General features: G+C 31.6%; 1 protein-coding gene across 3 annotated transcripts in view; it reads left to right on the top strand.

Moving 5' to 3' along the window:
• Window positions 1-24,051, top strand: part of LOC127720262 (neprilysin-1-like) — a 71,738-nt gene that overhangs the window by 10,580 nt on the left and 37,107 nt on the right. The window contains exons 1-2 of one of the 3 annotated variants that reach the window (XM_052226756.1): window positions 10,697-10,925; window positions 17,101-17,635. In XM_052226756.1, the coding sequence (XP_052082716.1) occupies window positions 17,281-17,635 (355 nt within the window). In that variant the 5' untranslated portion in view covers window positions 10,697-10,925; window positions 17,101-17,280. Of the gene's footprint in view, window positions 1-10,696; window positions 10,926-16,932; window positions 17,636-24,051 lie in introns of those variants that run through there. The other 2 variants (XM_052226757.1, XM_052226758.1) reach the window with 2 other exon arrangements.

Here is a 24,051-nt window from a genome sequence, read left to right as displayed (position 1 = left end):
GTTTACATTGTTGTCATAGGGAGCACGTGTCTCCATTCTCAATTTTATATTGCAAATTTTGGTAACAAAAATTAAATATAATTTTGAAACCCTTCGCTTTGGTAACCTGTCAATCAAAACAACGTTTCTTAAGAAAACTTTGTATAATGTTAATTTTGAAGAACACAATATACAAGATTTAAAAAATATCTTAAAATAATAATTGAAGCTTCTTTTGTAATTTTATTGAGGTGTAACACTGCGTTGACCGAAACACATTTGTATGATGCGTCATACTTAAAACGTACGCTTTTGCAACCCTATTAAATTTCAAAAAGAATTTAGATCTGATAATTACATTTTTATGTCATGAATTATGAAATTACGGGTAAAATCAAGCCTTTCGTTTATTTTTTCTATGTATTGTTTTAACGTTATGACGGAGTTCACATAGAGTCATGTTTGTTGCACTTTATATGTAAATGAAATATAACCGTTCTTGAAATGCATCGGCCTATTAAAATTACGAAATCGTATGAAACTTCTATGTAATGTAATTATATGTATACTGATTTTAAACCTAGAATGATGTTCCAATTTTCAAAACATACATATATATACGGTGTTTGCGGGCTCAGTCGCGTAACTATTGCTTAAGTGATGATGTGCATTTCCAAGACTTAACTGTACTTACCAATAAAAACTATAATAGATAAAATCTAAAAATTCAGAAAAAGTGAATGTCCTGAAGATTGATACTCCTAATGGTTATACACCTCTGTAATACTAAACAATGGTATGAGAATTGACAGACATTATCAAATTAATTGTTTACAAGTATTCTAGTTACAACAAAAGTAACGAGTCTGGCTCGATTCTTTCATTATTTTCATATTAAGAAAAAATCATATCGATGACTTGTAAAATCTTGTACTTACCTAATTTGTCAACGAAGGGAACTATAAACAACTGTCATATAAGTGTGAGGTTTAGCTAGCTATATAACTATTTTTCTCTAATTCTTCGTCAATTTATCCTTTTCTGCGCCCATTGTATAAAACAAATTTAATCAACGTGTGGTTCGTTTGATCTCAGTTCTTCATTGGTTAAAATCCGATTATGACGTCGAATTTTCTTGCTTTCCTCTTAATTTCCTGAAAAAAGGCGACCGTGCCTGATGACGTCACATAGAAAGAACACATCTTTTTGCAAATCATTCAAAAAGAAGGAATAAGTTTGCCTGCATATTGTTTGAAAATCATTAGAGAAACAGATTCCACCACCAAATCTCGTGTGATACGATATTTATCCACTCTCGACAGTTAAATTTTAAATATTTAAAACGCTCGGCGAGCCTCGCGTTTTAAATTTGAAAATTTAACTGTCTCGAGTGGATAAATATCGTATCACACTCGATGCAGTGGTAGAATCTATATTTAACCATCGTTTTCTTCGGAAAATGCCTGTACCAAGTCAGGATTATGACAGTTGTATTCCATTCGTTCTGTTTGTTGGTGTAGTCAAGGGTTTGGTTTTGTCAGGTTTTATGGACTGCCTTATTTGAATTTACCTTGGAGTTCGTTATTTTTGTTAATACTGATTTGAACAAATAACACAAAGTATTCAAAGTTTTTGCATGTTCTAAACAAACAATGTATCAGTTCGCACTTAGCCCATTTTAAAACTCTTCCAATATTTACAAAAAAATCACAATATCGTAGTTTATTGATTGTACTATGAAATTCTAACACCACTATGGTTTATGTTGATCACAAATATTTCCAATAGCAGCTGAATACTATTTTGAGGCTAAGAATGCATATACAATCATCGATAAGTATATATTTTGTAAACATAAGGAGATGTGATGTACATCTTTTATTATGTAATTGGCAATGAGATAACTATCCACAAGAAATTAGAAAACGTAACTGTAATCAACCGTAAAACCCACATTAGGGTATAAAAGGCACAGCATGACAAAACATGAAACAATTGAAACGAGAAAACAAATGACCTGTTTTCTGCTTAAATCTTGTATATTCTAATTCCAGTATATATCAAGGACGTCCTGATTGGACGAAGTGAGTAAAACAAATACAAACAAATTGGTCATACCTCTTTACAAAAAAAAAAATAAATATTTTTTTAACATTCCGGTGTTGTATGATATGTGATAGATCACGAAGATATTAATCCCAATACCTAAACAAATCACATAAATGTAGGGTACATTAGATATACCTTTAATTTCATGTACCTTTAACCTTTAACAAGAGTATAAAGAAAGAAAAATACGAGACTGAAGATACCAAAGAAAAAATCATTGCAAAAACAAACTAAAATCGAATGACAACAGCTTACCAAATACTACATGTACATAAAAACTAAAGACCTAGCAACACTAACCTCACCAAAAAATGTGGAGTGTGGGTGATCTCAATAGATCGGGAAGGGTAATCATATCCCTTTCTACACAAAAGAACACAGTCTTATGTTAAACAAGTAATCTTCAATATTTCTTCTTAATGAGCTAGATATTCATGGAAGCTGTAAATGATACACCATATTTTAATTCGGATATTGGTAGGGAAAATAACAAATTAGTAAACTCTGAGTCAAATCTTATAACTAGAGTAACTGCCGCAGGGGATGTTATTGAGGGTGAGCACGTGAAGTTATTTAAGAATGAATACAAATTCCGTATGTCAAAAAATTTTGACGAACAAGCACAAACACAGTACGGATTCAAATAAATAAAAACAAGGAAATGAGGTATTATTGCCAATGAGACAATTATGAAAGTCCCCGGCGTGATGAAAAGTGAAACAATGCAAAAAAGAAAACAAACGACCTCGTTTATTTCAAATACACTAAGTTAAATAGAAATATGACAGATATCAAACAACAACAACCACTGAATAACAGGCTCGTGACTTTTGACATATATATATAAAGAAGGTGACGGGATTAACAAAGGTAACATTTAAAATTCTACTTTTTTGGCGAGAACGTAGAAAACGTTCAAAGTTTTATGTGTGCAAAATTGATGGAAGGAGTTATGCAATTCCCTTTTTTGCCATCTGCGATTAAGATATTCAAAATCAATTGTTAAATGACAAATAAATATTTCAAAATTATCGTTAAATTCTCAAAACTTAATCTAAACTAGTTGTACCTTTATAAATACAATTTGATAAGTCTAAAAGGAACAATGCTAGTCGGGTTGATGGATATGCAGGTTAAGTTTTCTATCATGATTTTACAATTGGAAAGTACAAATATTTCCACATTTTTAATGTAATAAAAACCACGAAAGTCCATGTCCATGAATAAATGGCTTTACATATTGACATTTATTTTTAGAATACATATGATAACATGAATAATAATAATAATAAGCATGTTTTTTAAAAACCACGTAAAATTTTAACATTCTTTTTTAGCTCTGCATATATTTAAAACCATGTTTACTTATTGATACCGTTAAACACTTTTATTCCGAAAATAATTGTCAGATGAAACAAACTCTTTAAAAGCCAATGAAAAAAAAGAAAAAAAAAAAGAGACAGCAAACGATTGTATAGTAGAAAAAGAATAACATGTCAAGCTATGATATAAAAAGTGAATATACGGGAAACATGCGTTCCAATAACGTGATAATTGTCTCATGCCTGATTGTTATATATCGCTAATTTGTACTGAAGACATCGTGGCCCTGACCTTATCTCTAGATATAGTGTAATATGAATACAAATGTACCAGATACATACGAACAAATGTACCAATTTCAACATGACGCCTTGGATTATATGCTGATATTATCCCTAGCACTCTTAATCGTTTTAAAATGTAAACATGTAACAGTCTCAAACAATATCATATGAAAAAGGTTTTGAATTCTCACTGGAAACGTATTTCTTTGTTTCTATTGTTACAATTCTTTATTATAGATTTCTTGAAGAATAAGATGCTTTACTTGAAGACAAAAATAAAGAAACTTATTTGAAATCGTTAGAATTGAAATGAATATTTACATATTGTTTAATTTGCAAACAAAACAAAAGTGCTACTTTACGTACTAAGTCATTAAACTGGAATGAAATCAAAACTTCAAGAGAGTCGGACGATACCTAAGCGATAATCAAACTCATAATTCAAAAACGAAATGACAATGCAATGGCAAAAAACAAACTGACAATGCAATGGCAAAAAACAAACTGACAATGCAATGGCAAAAAAAATATCTAACAAAAGGCTTTAAAAAAAAGAAAATAATATCATTCGTCAATGCCAAACAAACTAAAACACGGACACAATTACATCAACACTAACGCACCATTTCAGGAAAGGTTTAGCATAACGTAAATATCGTTGAGTAGGATGTGCTCACCTTTCTGGACCACATTAGGATTGCAGTCAGTTGGGAGAAAATTGATTCTCACAACAATACAAACGTATCAGAACAAAGCTAAAATTAGATACACATACCACATATATCTATACACGTCTACAATGTACATAATTTTTATAAAAAATTCTGCTTAAAAATCAAGTAAAATACATTGTAAGTTTGTAAAATTCTGCTGTTGTTATTCTTTAATTCTTTTACGTCTAACTTTGTATGTGTATTATTGTTAATGGTTTTTGTTCTTTAGTTTTTATTTTAAGGATGCTCACTCCTCTATTTCAAAATAAAAAAGCTTTTTAAAAGACTGTTATAAATTGATAGTATATAATTAGCGGAACTAAAAAAGTAAAAAATAATGACAAGTGTTCTTGTTTTTGTTTTTGAGATATAACTAATTGAAAATTTGGTTGGAAAAGATTCTCTCCAGTTTTTTCATTCAACTAACATTGGCACCTTTTTTTTCTTTCAAAAACTATGGAAAAAAAACAAGGATTAAATAAGATTTTCAAAAATTGCTTTTTAAACTATAAGTAATAAAATTATGAAAATAAAAGTCAGGGTAAGCAGGCAAAATTGTTATTGGCACTACATGGATCAAACAAGAGGATTCGGAATATCTGACAAAATGTCAAAAACAAGAGTAGCGAACATCCTTAATAAATTTTAAGTATGTATTGTTACTCATCAACACCGAACTGTAAATTAAAATCAATAATAATACCTTAGAAGGCAGCTGCTTATCAAAAATTCTCTCTTCAAATTGACACAGTTGGACGACTCTTACTACAGTGAGCTTTATGCAAATTAAGTGAACAGTAGTTTAATAATGTTCAAAATGTGACGATTTCAGTTTTTCCGTTGTCACTTGCCCATTTCCAAATTATAGTTATACATTCCTGCCCCAGCTTATTGTGATTGTATAGCTTAATGGAAGCGCAAATCAATAACTCATCCAATCAGGTTCAGAGGAAGAACAACTGAAATTGTTTTTCTTCGACTTGTAAAAAAAGATCTACAGACACCAGAGTTGTAATAACATCAACGATACCAACTTCACTGCAACGGATGTGCATTTTGATAACAATTCTCTCTGCACTGATAGTCTGGGCAAACATATTTGAAAACCAAAAACGTTTTCAAAAACGAACAGCTGATAAACCAAAACAGACAAATAGTATAGCCAAAGCCGGGGATTGAATTACAGCTTTGCATGAGGGAGATATTTTCCTTAATTAAAATTAGTTTCCAAAATTTTGTAACATCAATTGTCAATTACACAATATCCGTATTTTCGTTTTGATACTGGCTGGATAATGGGCTGTTGATACCACCGGGTAATTACAATCCACCAGCAGAGATATCGATCAAGTGTTAGTTATAACAGTTACGCTACCCATTGTACTGCACGTTTTGTACATTTCAACAATAAAATTTATTAAAAATTTGAAGATCTGATAAAACTGAAAAGGAACTAAAGTATAGCCAACGCCTAAGAAGTTTCAATTAAAAATCACCGATCCTCTTCAAACCCTGCGGTGACATGGAATAACTTGGCGGGCGATGATTGCATCCGATCCTGCCCAATATTAGAAGATGCAATTCCCTCCAGATTTTGTTATCTGTAAATTTGTTAATAATATATATATATATATTAATATGGAATAAATATGTATATTCAAAATTAAATTTCGAGTTAAGAAGATCGGTAACCTATTGTTGCCTGTTACTGATGACGATTCTTTTCTTGTTTTTAAAACTCTCTTATTGTAATAATATATGTATATTTATGATATATAGTGTATAGTTGATTGACGAAAGCTGAAGAAGTTACGATAGATTAAAAGCTCATAATAACGTTCAATTTTTTTTAAATTTCTGACTATCCAAATGTATGAGAAAATGGAGGCTCAATGATTGTACATTAATTGTAGGATGTCATCAGATCCTATATATGTGAGATTTCATTGAGTTAATTAGTAAACAGGTGTGTTAAATTTATGTCTAGTGTAAGGATTTTCATTTTATATTATCTATCGTTTCCTTCCCAGTATCTATGTTACTTTTAATTTTCTACTTCCTGGTAAATACATGTACTTTAAAAATATTCACAGATATGAATCTTTTCTCCAACTGATTCAAAATATACGAGTATATGAAAATAAAATGCGCTTTTCTAGATTTATCTTGATAATGAACGCTTAAACGTTAAAATCTGATAGCCAAGGATGAAAACGTTTTTAAATACGTGAGAAAATAAATGATCAAAACAGACATAAAGAGAAAAGCCTAATCCATATAAGGTCAACTTTGCCAGAGGGATTTGAAACCTCAGTTTCTAAGTAAGTTCTAAATTGATTAACGAAGAATCTAAGAAAGGCATATCAAACATGTCAAAAGCAAACATAAAGTAAGGCATTAGCCTCATGATTATTTTCAGTTTCCTCTATTACAATAGTATCTATAGTGTTAGCTATAGTATATACTTGAGGCTTAACTGTATGCATCAAGTGTAATTACTTCATTAAATCATGAAATCTATTGCTATATAAATTGCTGTCAGCTGAAAAATTTGTTAACTGATATTGCTTATTGAATCAAAATCCTAATGATGAAAATAACACCCGTCCCTTAAGACTTTAGCATTGATTAACAGTATGATATTGTATTTTCCAAAATTATTTAATTATTTTTGTTTACATAGTTGAAGTACCTGTAGGCAATGATTGATTATAATCAGCAATTTGATTATTAATTTCTGTAAGGATCCAAAGTACTAAGATATCAATTTGTTTTTGCTTTTCTCTTGAACCAAAGGTACTTGCTTTTGCGCATATGCAGAACCTCAATACTTGTGACTTGTACGGTTAAGCTCGGTTATGGTCATAACTGAACTTATATTGCTGGTTTCAATGAACTTATCTGTGTATTTCTAGAAAAATAGAGCTTACTTTTTATGACATAAAACTGCTTGTAATTCGTATTGAATTTTGTCCCCAGTTATACTTATTTGTTGATTTAATAGACTCAAAGGAAAAAGTATGCCTCTAGTTTATCCATATAACATTCTTGTAAGAAATTGTATATTTGCTTCATATGAAAAAATATAGGCCTTTATTGATACAAATGTAGTTGCATATGTTATTTTATTATTGTAAGGGCATCAAAGAATGCAGGCTTATAATTTAGAACGGCAGTTATACTCAAATCAAACATTTGGAAGGCTTTTTGTACTACAAAAGTGCAGAGCATAAGAAGCAAAACGTTCCCATAAGTGCAAGATATTGCTAAGGCCACCTATTTCTGGGGTAGAAACAAATGATATTGTGTTTTGAATGATATTCACATTTTATGGACAGTATATTAACAGCAAATGACTTTTTCAATTATGGTTCATGTCAACACAAAAGTTGAAGTCTACACTTCACTCTTGGCATAGATTCTAGTTTGAAGTCGTTTATCTATGACATAATCGAGGAACATATCAAGATATGAAGCAGACCTTCTGGTTTCGGTAGTATCTTTAATTTCAAATATACAAAGATACAAATACCACCTCTATTTTGAGTTCATGCGATTTCATCAGTTTTGTTTGCTACCAAGATTTGTATCTTTTTATCGATTCTCGAGATTTGAACGTAGCTTGATTTGGTACAACTTATCGCAATTTTGGGTCTCAATGCTCTTCATCGCAACTTTGTTAATGAAATAGCTTCGGAAATGTTTGATTCTAACGACAAAGGCGAGTATGTTGAAGACGGTAAGGGTATTTGGCGTGCTTAATTAAAAACCTTCTATCTTTTATGAGTTTTATTCACAGTACCATTGCATTATAACCGTTTCTGGTGATTTATAAATCACTAAAGGTACTTTTGGACAAGTAGCCAGTGCGTCATTAGTAACATGGTTAATATAATGTTATTTGTCTGTACGTAAGAATTGTTTTTTTTTAATAACGCGAGATCTGAAACTAGTTTCAATTATATCATAAAGGTATGTGTAATATAATAGTCTTAAGGAAATTTTCAATTTAGGTTAATTATCAAATTAAGATGCCATTTTACTATCATTGTCCAAAAACTAACATAAAACATTGTCTTCAATGATATTGTATAACTTCTTTTGCATATTCTGCCTTTTTTTTACGTTTTTAATTTTAGTGAAGTCTTATTGAAGTTTTATTGAGTTATATAATCTGCTAAGCAGAAATAATGCCAATAGGGGACATTTCAATTTATGCCAATTAGTATTTCATGATGGCAAAGCAAAGTAAAAGAAGAGTCTATTGGGTCAAAATATAATGGCAACGACTGATGACAAAACCTACAAATGAGTGACTGACCTATTTAAGGGTTACTAAAATTAATTTAAATGAAGAAGACTTTATGATTTTAGGAAAACAAACTTCCATATGTATTTCATGATAACAAGATATTAAGGATAAACTACCTAAATGGATGCTTTTTATTCGAACCATGAAAACACTTCTATATTTGTATACATGTTAGGTACTGAAGCATGTATCTCAATTAAATAGGGGAGAAGAAACTGGATGCTTTGTACATGTTTGTGTAAGGTAAGCAGTACACTAGCGACATCAGTGGTAAATTAGGGGATTTAGAACGTCAGACTGGTATTGGATAAAATTATTCAGGTCGGTTGTGTGCAAAGATGTTGCATTTTATATTCCAGTGTTTTACTTACGTATTAAATTTAATTTATCAAAGTATGGATATCGTCAGACACCTATGGGACACTTCAATTTAGGTTAATTTGCACCGCAGGATATAATGTAAAAGAAAGTGGTATATAATGGGTAGAGAGGGGAATACAATTAAAGAGACACGTATCGATCCATACAAATTAGTATATAAGTAATGTTCCTACTTTCGCCCAAAGAGAAGAAGCGATGAAGTCCAATTTAACAAAATTACTACAGTATGGATATTGTAAGAATCCTAGGGTGTATTTCAATTTAGGTTAATTAGTAAACGAAGATGTCATTGAAACGAACGAGGTAAACAACTTTAATCAGACACTAGATTGGAGCAGTCAGAGGCACTCATCAGTGATTGAATATAGAACTATCAGAACCATGATAGATGTACAATACTATTAATACCCATATCAATCACATTTGCGACTCGTCCAATCTGTTAATTCCTAGGGGAGCCCAATACCACCATCAAAAACTCAACGCACTGTGAAACTGACAGAAATTTGCAGCTTATCATTTAACTAGGCTAATTCAATGAATATTTATGATTTTTTACCCATTACTAAATGTCCATTGTGTATTTCATATTCAGTTATATATCTTTATAGCTTTTATTTTGATCAAATGATTGACATATAGTGTCGGATAAAATTATCTGATTATTTAGCATGGATAGAATGTTACCTAAAGTAATGCTATTTGAACAGAACAAACGAAATAACCATTTAAATGCCAGTTGGACTGGCACGAGACATCTTTCCGGAATAAACTTTATAAAGAACGCTCAAGACAGTACAAGACAGTAAATCAGAAGCGTATATTTTTTTTATCTACGTAAACGGTTACTTGTTAAACCCTACTTTGAGTTGTATTAACCTATTTGTTATCATGTTTAAGAACCGTATGATACTTATGATAAGGTTTTGAAAAAATTATATTTCCAGTCCAGGGAAAGAGGTAGGACCAATTTTACTTGAATTTTCTTCAAACTTGGTCCATTTGCTAAAAATCCTTCAACTCATGTTCATGCTAACGTCCAAAAAGTCAATGAAGTGGAGTCTTAATTAACCGAATGCATGTTTGAATATTTATATTACAAAATAAAGTAACAAGCATATTCAAAAGCTTTATTTAATATGAAAATTAGATACCATCTTGCATATGATTTACAGCTTTAAATAATTATAACAAAATTATCAGAGAACAAAATAACAAGTGAGTGCATTTAATGATAAAAATTGTTTTACATTTGAAGTAACTGATGCAAACTAAATGTAAGTAATTTAGGATAAACACTTCATTCAGTCGCAATCGTAAAGTATAAATTTGAACTACATCACCGCTTGCATATAGCAAAAATTGCACGCTAATGTTTTGTGAAATCACAATTCGAAATTGTTGTCGTAAATAAAATCAGTCGACCTAACGACATAGAACATCGAAATTAAAATCCAATTTACGGCAACGATGAAATGGAGATTAAATTGTTACACTTTTTCGAACAAATAGGTTTTTTAACATCTGTCACTCGAATTACCATTCAATAACACATTAACCTTTGCTGAATTTGTTTATCAAAATGAATTGTATGCTTACATTTTAATAGCATACAACTACATTGATGTAATGTATATATAAAATATTGTAAATAGGAAACTACTGAAGTGTTGTTTTATGTTATTTTGGAGTTGTTTTCGATTTAGAGACTAAACGATATAAGGTACATTATCTATGATATCTGACATTATATATCATATTTGGATATGAGGGATGAACGCAGAAGTAAATTCATAAATGTAAATCGAATCACTCTAGATAAAGGTACGTTTAATTTTGATATATATGCTATTACTAATCATGGTGGTTTAAGCTAAAATAACTAATGTTCTAACCTAAATATTTTCTACCACGTAATCAATCTTACGGCATTGAAAAATGTTTATGACGTGCATTTAGGTGGATTATATAACCGGCAATAATGTTTGATCTATGTTGTAAAAGTGAAGGTTGTACATTCTTTCCCTGATTGTTTGGTTTGGGGTACAGTATTTTTATAAAATCACCTGTGCATGTGCAAAGTAGTCAAATAATTGGTTATAGCACTGATAAGTCTGATGTGGACGACATGGGCGTCTGTCGCGCTAGGTTTTGGATTTGGTATCTTTGATGAGTATATACATATTTCAACTGATCAATATCATCGTCAGTGATGTAGACTAGTCTACAAAGATCTTTTATCAAGTGTTCGATAATACATCTAAGCAAATGAGTAAACTAAATGCATAAATGATACTAATGTTAAAAAGTAACAACTTGCTACCTTGAACATCAAATTATGTTTAAGTTTTTGTTGTATGGGATCATGTAGAAATCTAGCATTAACAAGAAACAATGTTACGAATGATAAACACAACAATCTTGATCCCAGCTCGTTGATTAATGAAAACCAAATCAAAGCTACAAATAGTATATGTCTGTTCCTTCAATGTCCTGATAGCGAAACCCCGTCGACAAATATAACTGGTTTTATCTCCTTATTTTTATACCCATAGACAAATATAGCTTATCAAAAAAAAAAAAACCAAAAAAAAAGCCAGCGTAGTATAAACATGTAAACAAACCGTTAACCCCGAACAAATTCTGAATGTGCCTGTCCTAAGCCAGGAGCCTGTAATACAATGTGTTGTAGTTTGCTGCTGTCTTATATTTGTCTTTCGTTTATTGTTTTGTACATAAATCTGAAAATTCATTTTCTCGGATGATTTGTTTTACATTGCCATGTTGGAGAATTTTATAGATTGCTATGCGGTAGGCGTTTTGTTTATTGTTGAAGGCCGTACGGTGAATTATATTTGCTAACTTATACATGTACGTCATTTGGTCTCTGGTTGATTTTTTTTATTGGCAGTCATACAACATCTTTCTATTTTATAGAAGCTGTGATAAGCTTCTAAGTCAAATTTTACTAGTTTCTATAGTCTAAACTGAATAGGTAATACGTATATATGTACATATTAATACATTAAATACGCTGCTTTATTCAGCTCTTGTTTATGCTTTTAACATGTTAGATATGGAATAAGAAATAATGCAATTTTCATCCTGATACTGAATTGCAAGTCGAACTGATATTCGAGCTTATAAAGTTAGTATCAGAAAATAAAATGTTATTATTCTTTTGATCTGCAATTTGTCTCAACAATATTTTTTTGTTTGTTGAGGATATGAAATTAAGCGGAACGATTAGAATAACTATTTATTCGCGTACAAAACGTTGTGATAGTTGTTCGGCTGTATGAATGAAGTCGCTTGCACTTCATTGATTAATTGACGTGGATGGACATAGTCGTGTAACATTGCTGCACTTGTACGTGACGTCATTGCATAATATTTCCGAGTATAAGGTCATGTCAATCATCTTTAAAAAGAGTAGGCGGTAAAATCAAAGGGAAACTGTGCAAATTGTCGATAACTCTGTATCTTCTATTAATAAAGCACGTCATCTTATTATCTCAGAGCAGTTAAAAATCTGAATCTTTATCACGTTTATCTCTTATGTAAAAATATGTAATGTTAATTACCTAAAATAAGTATCTAATGATCATGCTTTCTAATTAAAACAAGAAGAAAACACATGTCTCAAATTTAATCCTGCAATTAAACCGGAGCAATTAATGCATAGTTTACAGATATACCACTTTGTTCATAAAGGTTTTTCTGGCATTAGAATTACACATTCCAGAAATGTTTTAAATTTCCAGCTCATACATGCAACTAGAGGTAATTAAGATATCGAAACACGTGCATTACGTATACCTTGCTTTAGTCAATATGGTGTGCACTTTGGTCAATTCATAATACAATCTGATATATTGAACATTATTATAAAAACTACTGAATATATTGTTTGACATCAATGTCAATAAACCTTAGCCTTAACAAAGTATAACAAAAATACCGAACTCCAAGGCAAATTCAAAATGGGGAAGCCAATAAAAACTGACAAAATAAAACACTATCAATCAATGAAACAATTTAAAAACAACTGAAGAAGTTTCTTCTCGTTTTTAACAAGCATAATCAAAATAACAATGCAAACTATTTTCATGACCTTTAATAATAAGCTAAACGTATTGAGTTAACTTCAATTTCACCAGTTCCGATGTTGTTTGTGTCGTACAATGGTTTTGCAATCATCGTTGAAGCTGAAAATTACTATTATTTCTTATATTTCATCATGTATTTCAAATCATCTAATAATGTAGTTATGAACATATTATAAGTTATATGGTTCGCTACTGACCCCCTACGGATCCATAGAGGGTTAGTAAAATCCATAGGGGGTGAGGCCGAAGGCCGAATCTCCTATGGATTTTATTTACCCTCTATGGTCCGTAGGGCGTCAGTAGTGAACTGTATAACGAATTTATCGCACGCGGGACTTTTTCTGCTGCGTTTTGTAGAAAAATAAACAATGAAACACAACAACATTAATAGATGAAGTCACCATTAGCAGTAGACGTGACGTCATGAACCCCCTATGAAATTTACTAACCCCCTACGGATCCATAGGGGGTCACCACGTGACGGCGTTAAACCAATCACAACGTGATAATTTACCCGCGTTGCGACAAAATATTATATCTTTCTCATTGTCTATATAATAAACAATATATTTTTCTTGGTCAAGGTCATTGACAAAATCCATGTCATGTTGATTAAAATTTTCAATACCAGTTGGTAACCAGCCTTTTCGGTATTCAAGTTGAAATACCTTAGATTTAAAGTAGTATGGGGTCTTCTGTCGTTGTGATTGGTAAAAAATACGAAAGCATTTAATAAAGATTTAGAAAAAGGGCAAATTTTAAGGCAGGAATGCAATAAATTTGAATAAGTTTCATCTAAATGTAAAAAAAAAATTTGATTTCATCTTATTATTACGCTTGTTTTGACAAATAACTAAGGCTTTTTGGTTTATTCAAAATCTTCGTAACTTAGCCATGTAAGGGAAGAAAGCTCCGAAAATTCGTTTTTCTACACATGATATTATACTCATAATTTATGTTTTGCGCTGATGCAGTTTAAAACAAATACTAATGAATAAATTATAAATTATTTCAAAACAATTTTTTTTTTTACATTTTTTTCTATTAATATAGTAATGCCTATATATATATACACCAAGGAAAACATCTAAACAATTAAAATAATGGTGCAATTTAACTATTCATAATCCATACATAAGAGACTAATAGATATCAAGGGAACATTCAAATCTCATAAATCAAAGAGAATCTGACAACGCCATGACTACAAACGTAAAACGACGGAAAGACAAACAAGTCCACAAAACAATCAGTGGAAAAAATAAAGACTGAGCAAAAGAAACCACCCCAAAAAAATGGGGTTGATCTCAGGTCATCCAGAAGGGTTAGCAGATCCTGCTCCCCATTTAATACCTGTCGTTTTACTCCTATATAGTACATTGGAAAGTTATATCAAGTGATTAGGCAACAAACAATAGCGTTCAATTTGTAATTGAATCTTATTTAACCCCCAGACATCATCAAATTCGTTAACCATATATAAACCTTATAGTAGTTCTAAAAGTCGGATTAGTCCTTAACGATGATAAACTACCTTAAACCATATCAAGATGCATTGTTGCGTTTAATACAAAATGTATTTTTGACAGGTGAGTTTTTTTTTTCAAATGAAACTTATATTTGATCCTAGGATTATGTTATTTAAAAGATTAGTCACTTTGACCAATCAGTTTGCTTTTATATAATTTTTAAGTTAGATCGCATTTCCAAACCTTTGAGTGTGTTCTCGAATCATTTAATTGTGTAGTTGCCTTGGTTGTTTAGCTGCCTATTAAGTTCCATTTTGATATGATGCAAGTGTTATTTGTGAAAGGAGAGAAGTCCACAGTATTAGCTGTCATATGAAGAGTTTGTTCCAGGGAATTTATCATATACTCACCATGAACAACATGAAGGTTGCTACTAGTGGAACAGATTCAGCCTACCCTTCCAGAGAACATAAAATCGTCCCCAGTATTTTAGCGGGAATCGTGTTGCGCAATCTTTCGTTTTCTATTTCGTGTTTTGTTGACTTGTTTGTGTTTTCGTTGTCTTTCATTCTTTTTATGCCCCATCTAGGGGCATTAAGTCTTTCGGTCTGTGCGTCCGTTCGTCCGTCTGTCCCACTTCAGGTTAAAGTTTTTGGTCAAGGTAGTTTTTGATGAAGTTGAAGTCCAATTAACTTGAAACTTAGTACACATGTTCCCTATGATATGATCATTATAATTTTAATGCCAAATTAGAGTTTTGATCCCAATTTCACGGTCAACTGAACATAGAAAATGATAGTACGAGTGGGGCATCCGTGTACTATGGACACATTCTTTTTTTACATGGAGTTGTCTGTTTCTTTCCTACTTATGAGTTTTGAATGTCTGTTTGGTATCTCCCGTTTCTTAATTATTGCTGTTCCGTGGTCGTGTGTTTGGAAGTGTGACATCCAAATATCCAAAAATATTTTGAAAACATTTGTGGTTCAGCCTTTTTTCAAGACTAAAAATAAATCTGCATATAATGGCGATATGAATTAAGCATGAACTGTGGATTGGAATTTCATTTAGAAAAAAATAGTTTTTTTTAATAAGTATAATCTGGAATTACTAATTAATGATCATCAAGAGTGATTTAGTCTTCTACATTGGGAAAACGATTCGATATCAATCATATTTTCAAAGGGCAAAATCTATAAACATATCTATATTTTGGTCTATAGCTTACTGTAAGGCCTAAACGTACATTAATAACATTAACGGTACCATTTTTTTCTGCACCAGATGTGCATTTTGACAGTAAATATCTCTGCAGTGATGCTAGAGGACAAAATATTTGAAAATCCAAAAGTTATTAAAACAAGAATGTATCCATAGTACACGGATGCCCCACTCGCACTATCGTTTTCTATGATCAGTGAACCGTGAAACTGGGATAAAAACTCTAATTTGGCATTAAAATGAGAAAGATCATATCATAGGAAACATGTGTACTAAGATTCAAGATGATTAGACTTCAACTTCATCAAAAACTACCTTAACAAAAAACTTAAACCTGAAGCGTGACAGACGGACGAACGGACGGACGGAGGACGGAAGGACGAACGAACGAACAGACGAACAGACCGAAAAACATAATGCCCCTCTACTATCGTAGGTGGGGCATAAACATGAAGGCTTATAAACCAAATCGGACATAAAGTGTAGCCAATGCCGGGCAACATTTGTTTGTATCCAAACCTTGGTTATGACACTAACAGTTCGGGTCAATTCTGACCTCACTTAAGAAATGTCAGAATAATTTTTCACAAAACTGTTTTAAACAGCGGTATACTACTGTTGCCTTTATCTAGAACAGTTCAATCCTAGAACTGTTCCAGGGAAGACCTGTCATAATCAGTTCTAGGATGAAACTGAAAGAATCAGTTCTTGGGTAGAACTGTCCTTGATGTAGAACTGAAAAACATTGGTTATGACACTTACATGAGACAAACAATAATATGAATGATCATCTTCATGAATTAATAAAAAAGATAATGCTGATCTTTATTCAATATTAAAACAGCGTATAGAATCTATATTACAAATATATATATTATGTAAATAATGCTAGTTAACAAAACTCTCGTTTCGAAATTACAAATACAAATAGATAATCACATACAACTTTTCTTTCCCAATCAACAGGTAACATTTACTATATAAATAGCTGGAAGAATCTATCTCTTATTTTCACTGCATATATACTGTATCTTCAAACAAGTCAAAGGAAATTATGCATGAGGATTGGTCATTTGTTTACAGATCGGGTTGCGACATAAGATTTGTTAATTATTAACACTTTTGTTTTATCATATAAAAAATACACATTGTGTTTGTATTAGAACTCAGACAAAGATGTCATTTGCATTTTATTTTCAGGACAGTTGTCCAGAAGCCGTACGATGAAGAATTTTAATGACTATTTACCATGAAGATTAGGAAGTGCAGATTCCTGAGTAACTAATGATATTGAAAATTCTAGATCACACTTAACTGAAAATATGTTACTTACTTGTCTACAGTCCAATATTGTGCACGTGCAATAATACAATTTAAGCAATGTCGTATGGAAATTCTGATTGCTTTACAAATCCGGACATGCTCGCTAACTGCAACGGAGATATAAAGCACAAGGAAATGAACTCCAATCATAATGAAAATGAAAAGTTTCTACCTCATGACCACCATAAACGGAAGGACCCTCGTAATGGTATGACTGAAAAACGAAAAGACAAAAAAGAAAAGCAAAATGTTATGAACAATACAATGGACGTTGTCGTACATGTGCATGAAACAGAGGGTTGCTCAAGGAGATGGACTAATCGTGAAAAATACTTACTGTGTTTGTGTTCTCTTCTGTTCTTTGCTTGTGTAGCTTTTGTCGTCGTGGCCTTCATTCGAGACAGTAATCATGGTAAGTTTGTTTTATTTATCATTATTATAAGGATAATATATATATATTTATTACACCGGGTGATCCGTTTATTTGGCAATCGCCAATGGCAGTCAGCAGGGTTTAAGAAGATTTGTTGTTCGACCTATTAGTCAAATGCGTTTTGTTAAAATATACTTTTTCACTTTTTTGATCATTTGGAAAATGTTGTTTGTGCTGTATTTAGATCCCTCTAACAAGAAATTTGTTTTGCATGCACACGTATAAAAATTGCGGGTTTTATCCAACGCAATCATAGGTTTGAACGTTGTTTTCAATTTAGACTTGTTTAGTTTATATATATATATATATATATAGAGAGAGAGAGAGAGAGAGAGAGAGAGAGAGAGAGACGTACATTTAATTTATTGCATGTGTAAAGTATCGTTTTTCATAGCGATACGACGCCCTCGTATGATTATTACCTAGATTTTTTTATATATACTAATTGATTGATGGTTGGTGTTTAATGCCACCATTGACGCGCTTGACTATATCGTAGCGTTTTTTGTTAGCTGGGGAAAATTTGAGTACCGGAGAGAACCACCTACCCTCTGCATGAAAACTGTCAATCCTAGTCTGTTAAGATCAGAGTCGAACTCACAACCACAATGTGGATAGGGCAGTGATACTATTGAAAACTGTCAATCCTAGTCTGTTAAGATCAGAGTCGAACTCACAACCACAATGTGGATAGGGTAGTGATACTATACATGAAAACTGTCAATCCTAGTCTGTTAAGATCAGAGTCGAACTCACAATGTGGATACGGTAGTGATACTATAAATGAAATCTTTTAATCAAGCAAATATTTGGCCCCCGAATTTGCAAAAATGGTAAAATTTTCCAAACGTTCCAAAATATATGTTATTTCTATTTATAAATAAAAAAGGTTGATATCATCTGATATCATAATAGAATGACAGTTGTGATGTCATTTCGACGTCATAAACATATTGAAATTAACGTATTGGATCTATAAATGCTATTTTACACCTAGTGTTTGGTAAAATATACCGTTGTAACAAAGGCCCTTGACAAAAAAATATTTAACGCACATCAACATTTTTGTTAAAGACATCTTATATTAGAATATCTATATATTGGGTAAAACATGTGATCTTATCTACAAAATAAAGTTTTACGACATAATGTGGCTATTTTTGGCAGCTTAAGGGCATACGATACAGTTTAGATCCCACGGTGATTTTTTTAACGAACATATACATACAAGCTAAATTTAACCTAGTCAATTCAAATATGTAATAAAAAATATACCTTCATGTGCTACTTTTAGAGATAAATGAGGTCGAAATTTTAGACATTTACTCAAATTTCAATTTATTGGACATTTCTATCCGTTGAACAGACATTTTTGTTAGTCATTTATCTCTAAAAGTAGCACATGAAGGTATATTTTTTATATCATATTTGAATTGACTAGGTTAAATTTAGCTTGTATGCATATTTTCGTAAAAAAATCACCGTGGGATCTAAACTGTATCGTATGCCCTTCAGCTGCCAAAAATAGCCACATTCTGTATGTATGTGCCTGTCCCAAGTCAGGAGCCTGTAATTCAGTGGTTGTCGTTTGTTTTTGTGTTGCATATTTGTTTTTCGTTCATTTTTTGTACATAAATTAGGCCGTTGTTTTACATTGTCATTTCGGGGCCTTTTATAGCTGACTGTGCGGTATGGGCTTTGCTCATTGTTGAAGGCCGTGCGGTGACCTATAGTTGTTAATTTCTGTGTCATTTGGTCTCTTTTGGAGAGTTGTCTCATTGGCAATCATACCACATCTCTTTTTTTTATATATTCCTAACTTTTTTTATTCAAAAGGTAATCACTAGCGGATTTTTGTAAAAAAAAAAACATTTGAAATATCGATTTCACATATTAAGTATACCCTAAGTTTGTGTAACGATTCTTTGGAAATAATTTCTATACTATTTTTTCATGATTTAAGAAAAAACCGGCATTTTTCGCTGAATATTTATCCAATTTAAAAAAAAAAACATCGGTGATTTCTTCATAAAAATTAGTACAAATAATCGTCATACATAATCAAGCCAAATGTCATTTTAAAAACAAAGGGTCTATGTACTCGTATTCAAGCTAATGATAAAAATCAAGCGAAAAATGCATCTTTTCCCGATGTTTCAGTTTGCCGTCGCGAAAAATAACATTTTGCGTTAGCGACGTCATTACCTGCCCTTTAACTGTATCGTTTTTCTACCACCGACATAGTTGGCCATAGCTGGAGTTGGTACAACGTTTTGAAATTATTTGTTTTTCAAGTTCTTCAACTTTGTATTCGATTTTGCCTTCTAACTATTTTGATTCGAGCGCCACCGATGATTCTGATGTAGACAAATAGCGCCTCTCGTGTACCAAATTATAAGTATCTTTTATGGGTTTCACAACCACTGGGTCGATGACACTACTGGTGGACATTCCCAATAAATTCACCAAAGGTACAGGGGTTAAAATATTGTACACTAGATGTCCGGTTATTCTATAAAAGACTCATCAGTGACTCTCGTATAAAAAAAGTTAAAAAGGCCAAATAAAGTACGAAGTTAAAGAACTTCGAGGACCTAAAGTTTTGAAAGGAAAGGAAGGTTCACAAACCCAGTAGGCAGTACTTCAAATTTGACATGACATATCACTGACAATGTCATTTTCTGTAAGCTTATTGTTTATAATATTCTTAAGTATTTGTAACACCAAGGTTTTGCCTGCCGCCATGCAATAGATGGCCTTTTTAAAAACATATTCTTATATAAAGCAATATATCTCATCTTTGCATTTCAAACACAATGATGTGTTTCGTTATAACTGTAAAACTTAAGGTTCGCCTATTTTCATCAAAGGGTGAAATGCCCTGGAAAAAATTAGAGAAAGAATTTTTTATTGATCTATGTTATACATTGCTTTGCGTTTTAAATGAAAATGAAATAACATGTCCGTCAAATGTGATTATTCTAAAACAATTTTTGGAATCATTTAAAACAAATAAATTAATTTGCCACAAGAATAGTTCTACACGTTGTCGAAAGTTTACAAAGTCATACTTTTTAAAGTACACACAAGGGTAATACTATTCACACTCCTCTGGCAATAGTCTTACATTTGGTCATTATCATATTATCTTAGAGTTATGCATTTATAGTGAAGTATAGAACTATTACCATTGCTTTCCTCCAGAAAAAGCAGAAAAGCTCATGTCTAGTGGCATTCCAACTTACCAACGTCATCCCAGTCGACCAAGCAGGATTTAATATTAATTGTACTAGTTGTATCCCTAAACGTGCATTACATATTTGCTGTTGTGCAGTTCGTTCATCAACTAGAAATCAATCATTATTAGTTAAACGCAATCATGTTTTCAAGAAAAAAAATTCACGAATGACTTTCAGCTATTATGCATGAAATCTTTGACATTAAAACAATGTTCTCATTCAATCAATCAGTAAACCAATCTATCGATTATCATTCAAGGTCACTGTCCTTCGAAATTATTACGAATCGTGTTTTTCTTATTTAAAACTTAGTTTACAATATATATTTTCGTAGCTTGTCCAGTATTTGTTTACAGTTACAATGTGAACTACCGTGCATTTTGACCCAGTTATTGGAGAAAAATGCGTGTCTGAATCGGTGTTCGTTTTAACTAGCATAAAAATGCTTTAACTACAGTTGGTATAATGGCCTGTCTGGCAATATATTAGCTAATTAGTTTCCGTATGTAAACAATCACTAACTTCAGCGCAAATATTTATTTCCATTAATTGGCAAAATATTCGATTAAATCTTAGAGATTTGGTTGTATTTTCAATTTCAGGATAATTTTCATCTCACCGTTTGCGACAAAGTTGTCTGATTTTCATTTAAATTGTCAGAAATTAACATTTGTTTTAATGAAGGAAGGTTTTGATTGAAAACCTCTTTTATATAGATTCGAGTTCGTTAATACAGTTTTCTTTACATTTTACTGTGAAATTTAAGTTATCTGAATAATTGTTTCTTCGACACAAACTATAGCTATACCAAACTACCATCATCTTAACTTACCGTCCTACAAAATGTAATAAACTGTAATTATATTATTTATTGCTGAACAAAAACTTACAATGCATTTATTTGAAGCGTATTTATTATTTGACTAAGTAAACGTTTACATTATAATTATATGTATTTTAACTCATGGAGAAAAATGCGTGCTTGAATTGTAATTACTTTCATGTTTTGTCATGTCGAAGTCTTTAATAGCTGACTATACGTACGGTATGTGATTTGCTCAATGTTGACATATAATAGTTGTCAACATCCACGTCATTTTGGACTCTGCATGGTGGATAGTTGTCTCATCGGCAGTCATACCACATCTCCTTACTTTATATAAATTATAAAAGTGAAATTTGAATCAATAACCACATAAATCTATAATTACAGTTTTACGTAAATATAACTAAACGTCATGTGATTTTTAAAATATATATAAGTCCGAGTCTATTTTGTGTCCAATTGTCACGATTTTGTGTCCATTTGTCACTAGTTTGTGTCCATTTGTCACGATTATGTGTCCATTTGTCTGTTAATCATTATAATTTGTATCGATGGATGTTAACGTAAATTGGTATTAATTACATGCTTACCATGAAGAGAACATCAACGTGGTATCAGAACGAATCTACTAAGTACACACTGAACACGAATATACACAATTTTCAGTTGTTATGGTATTTGCAAACCTAACTATTGCCCATTCAGCTCTAGGAAATGTCTTGTATTCCAAAGGTCATACCATTCATAATTTATTCAGGTTACAACGAACAATTCTAGTGTTATAATCGGATGTCATTATTTCATAAACTTATGCAATGGAAATATCTCGGTTGTTCTCTGCAATTTTTTTCATGTTATATTCATATAATTCTAGTCAGCTGTTTGGCAGAGGTGTCACACGTATTTGTAACTTTCGAAAAGGACAAATTAATATATAACCTTAAACGCATGGACAGAGGAAAAGGTTCACGAGAGGTAAAATTCATGAGAAACTTAGATTAGTCCTTGAAATTACTAGGAAATGGTAGAATGGCGACTTAAACTAGTTTAAGCCTTCAACATGTCATGTGCCTGTTCTAAGTCAGGAACTTTGTCGAATATACATGCAAATTGTCTGTTAAATTCATTCTCGTCCAACACTCGTGACGATTTTTAAAATGCGTAGCAGACATATTGTTTACAGACACTTGCTTATTTCTGGACTCACCTCTACATTTTGTACATGTCTTTCATGTTTGTTTTGTATTGTTTGATTGCTGTGTCATTAACCTTTTAACGTATTCTAGGTTTGGAAGTTTTCCTGCCGAAGATTGGTGGTTCTCTCTATGTACATCGGCTTTCTCCTAGGCAATCGTGCTGAAAGTGGCGTTAAACACCAACAGTCAAATAATAATTCAATCAATCAATCATTGATGTATACTTAACATCATCTTTTCGTACACACACATTGCTAGGCTTTGAACAAACTAATGAAATCAAATCGATGTTTTATAATGTGCATATTTTAGTTTAAGAATTAAGCATATTTTAGTTCTACTCTAAGCTGGTCTCCGACAGCCCGCAAAGAAAGTCTTGCTCATGTTGCTCGATATTCATAGGCAACACAACCTCTAACGAAGCCAGCGAAATAACAAATCTTTATTCTATGCTTTACAACTATTTTTAGGAATCCATTGACAATGCAAAATGTGCAAGATGACCATGTTTATTATTACATTTCAGACAATGCTTATTATGTATACAGCAACCTTATTCAGCTTTTAGCGTATATACATGTATTGATAAATAAATTATTATGATATTAATAAAGATATTTTTTCTATTCTACATTAATAATATTTCACGACAATAATTAGTATTCATATTTTTTATTATAACTGTTCGCCACTAGAAATATTTACTTTGCAAATAACTCGCCTACTGTTTGAGGTCAAAAGATGATAAAGAGAGTCATATAGTTCCCTTTACTATTTGACCACCAAACATTTTATTTTTTCTTTGGGCAATATTTTTTTCAGCTTTAATGAACGCAAACTTTTCTTTGAATAATATACAGGAGGAAGAATTGTTTTTGGAAACTCAATGTTGAGTTATTTTTTTCCCTTAAATTTAAAGGAAACAAACTATTTTTTTCAATTTAAAAGTAGACATTTTTCCACAACAGAGGTATGATATTGTTAATATAAATTTCTCTGCAATTTTACATCCATCGTTAGTCTCATTCGCAGAATTTTACGTTTTTTTTCTATTTCAAGGACCGCATCATTTAACTCTTTCCTTAATCCCTCTCTTTATTTTTCTGTCAGTTTAAAAAAATAAATCACACACAA

The sequence above is a fragment of the Mytilus californianus genome, unplaced genomic scaffold (assembly GCF_021869535.1).
Source record: "Mytilus californianus isolate M0D057914Y unplaced genomic scaffold, xbMytCali1.0.p SCAF_11, whole genome shotgun sequence".
Lineage (NCBI taxonomy): Eukaryota > Metazoa > Mollusca > Bivalvia > Mytilida > Mytilidae > Mytilus > Mytilus californianus.
Note: the sequence above shows the minus strand (reverse complement) of the source record. Positions and strands in the feature narration are given on the sequence as shown.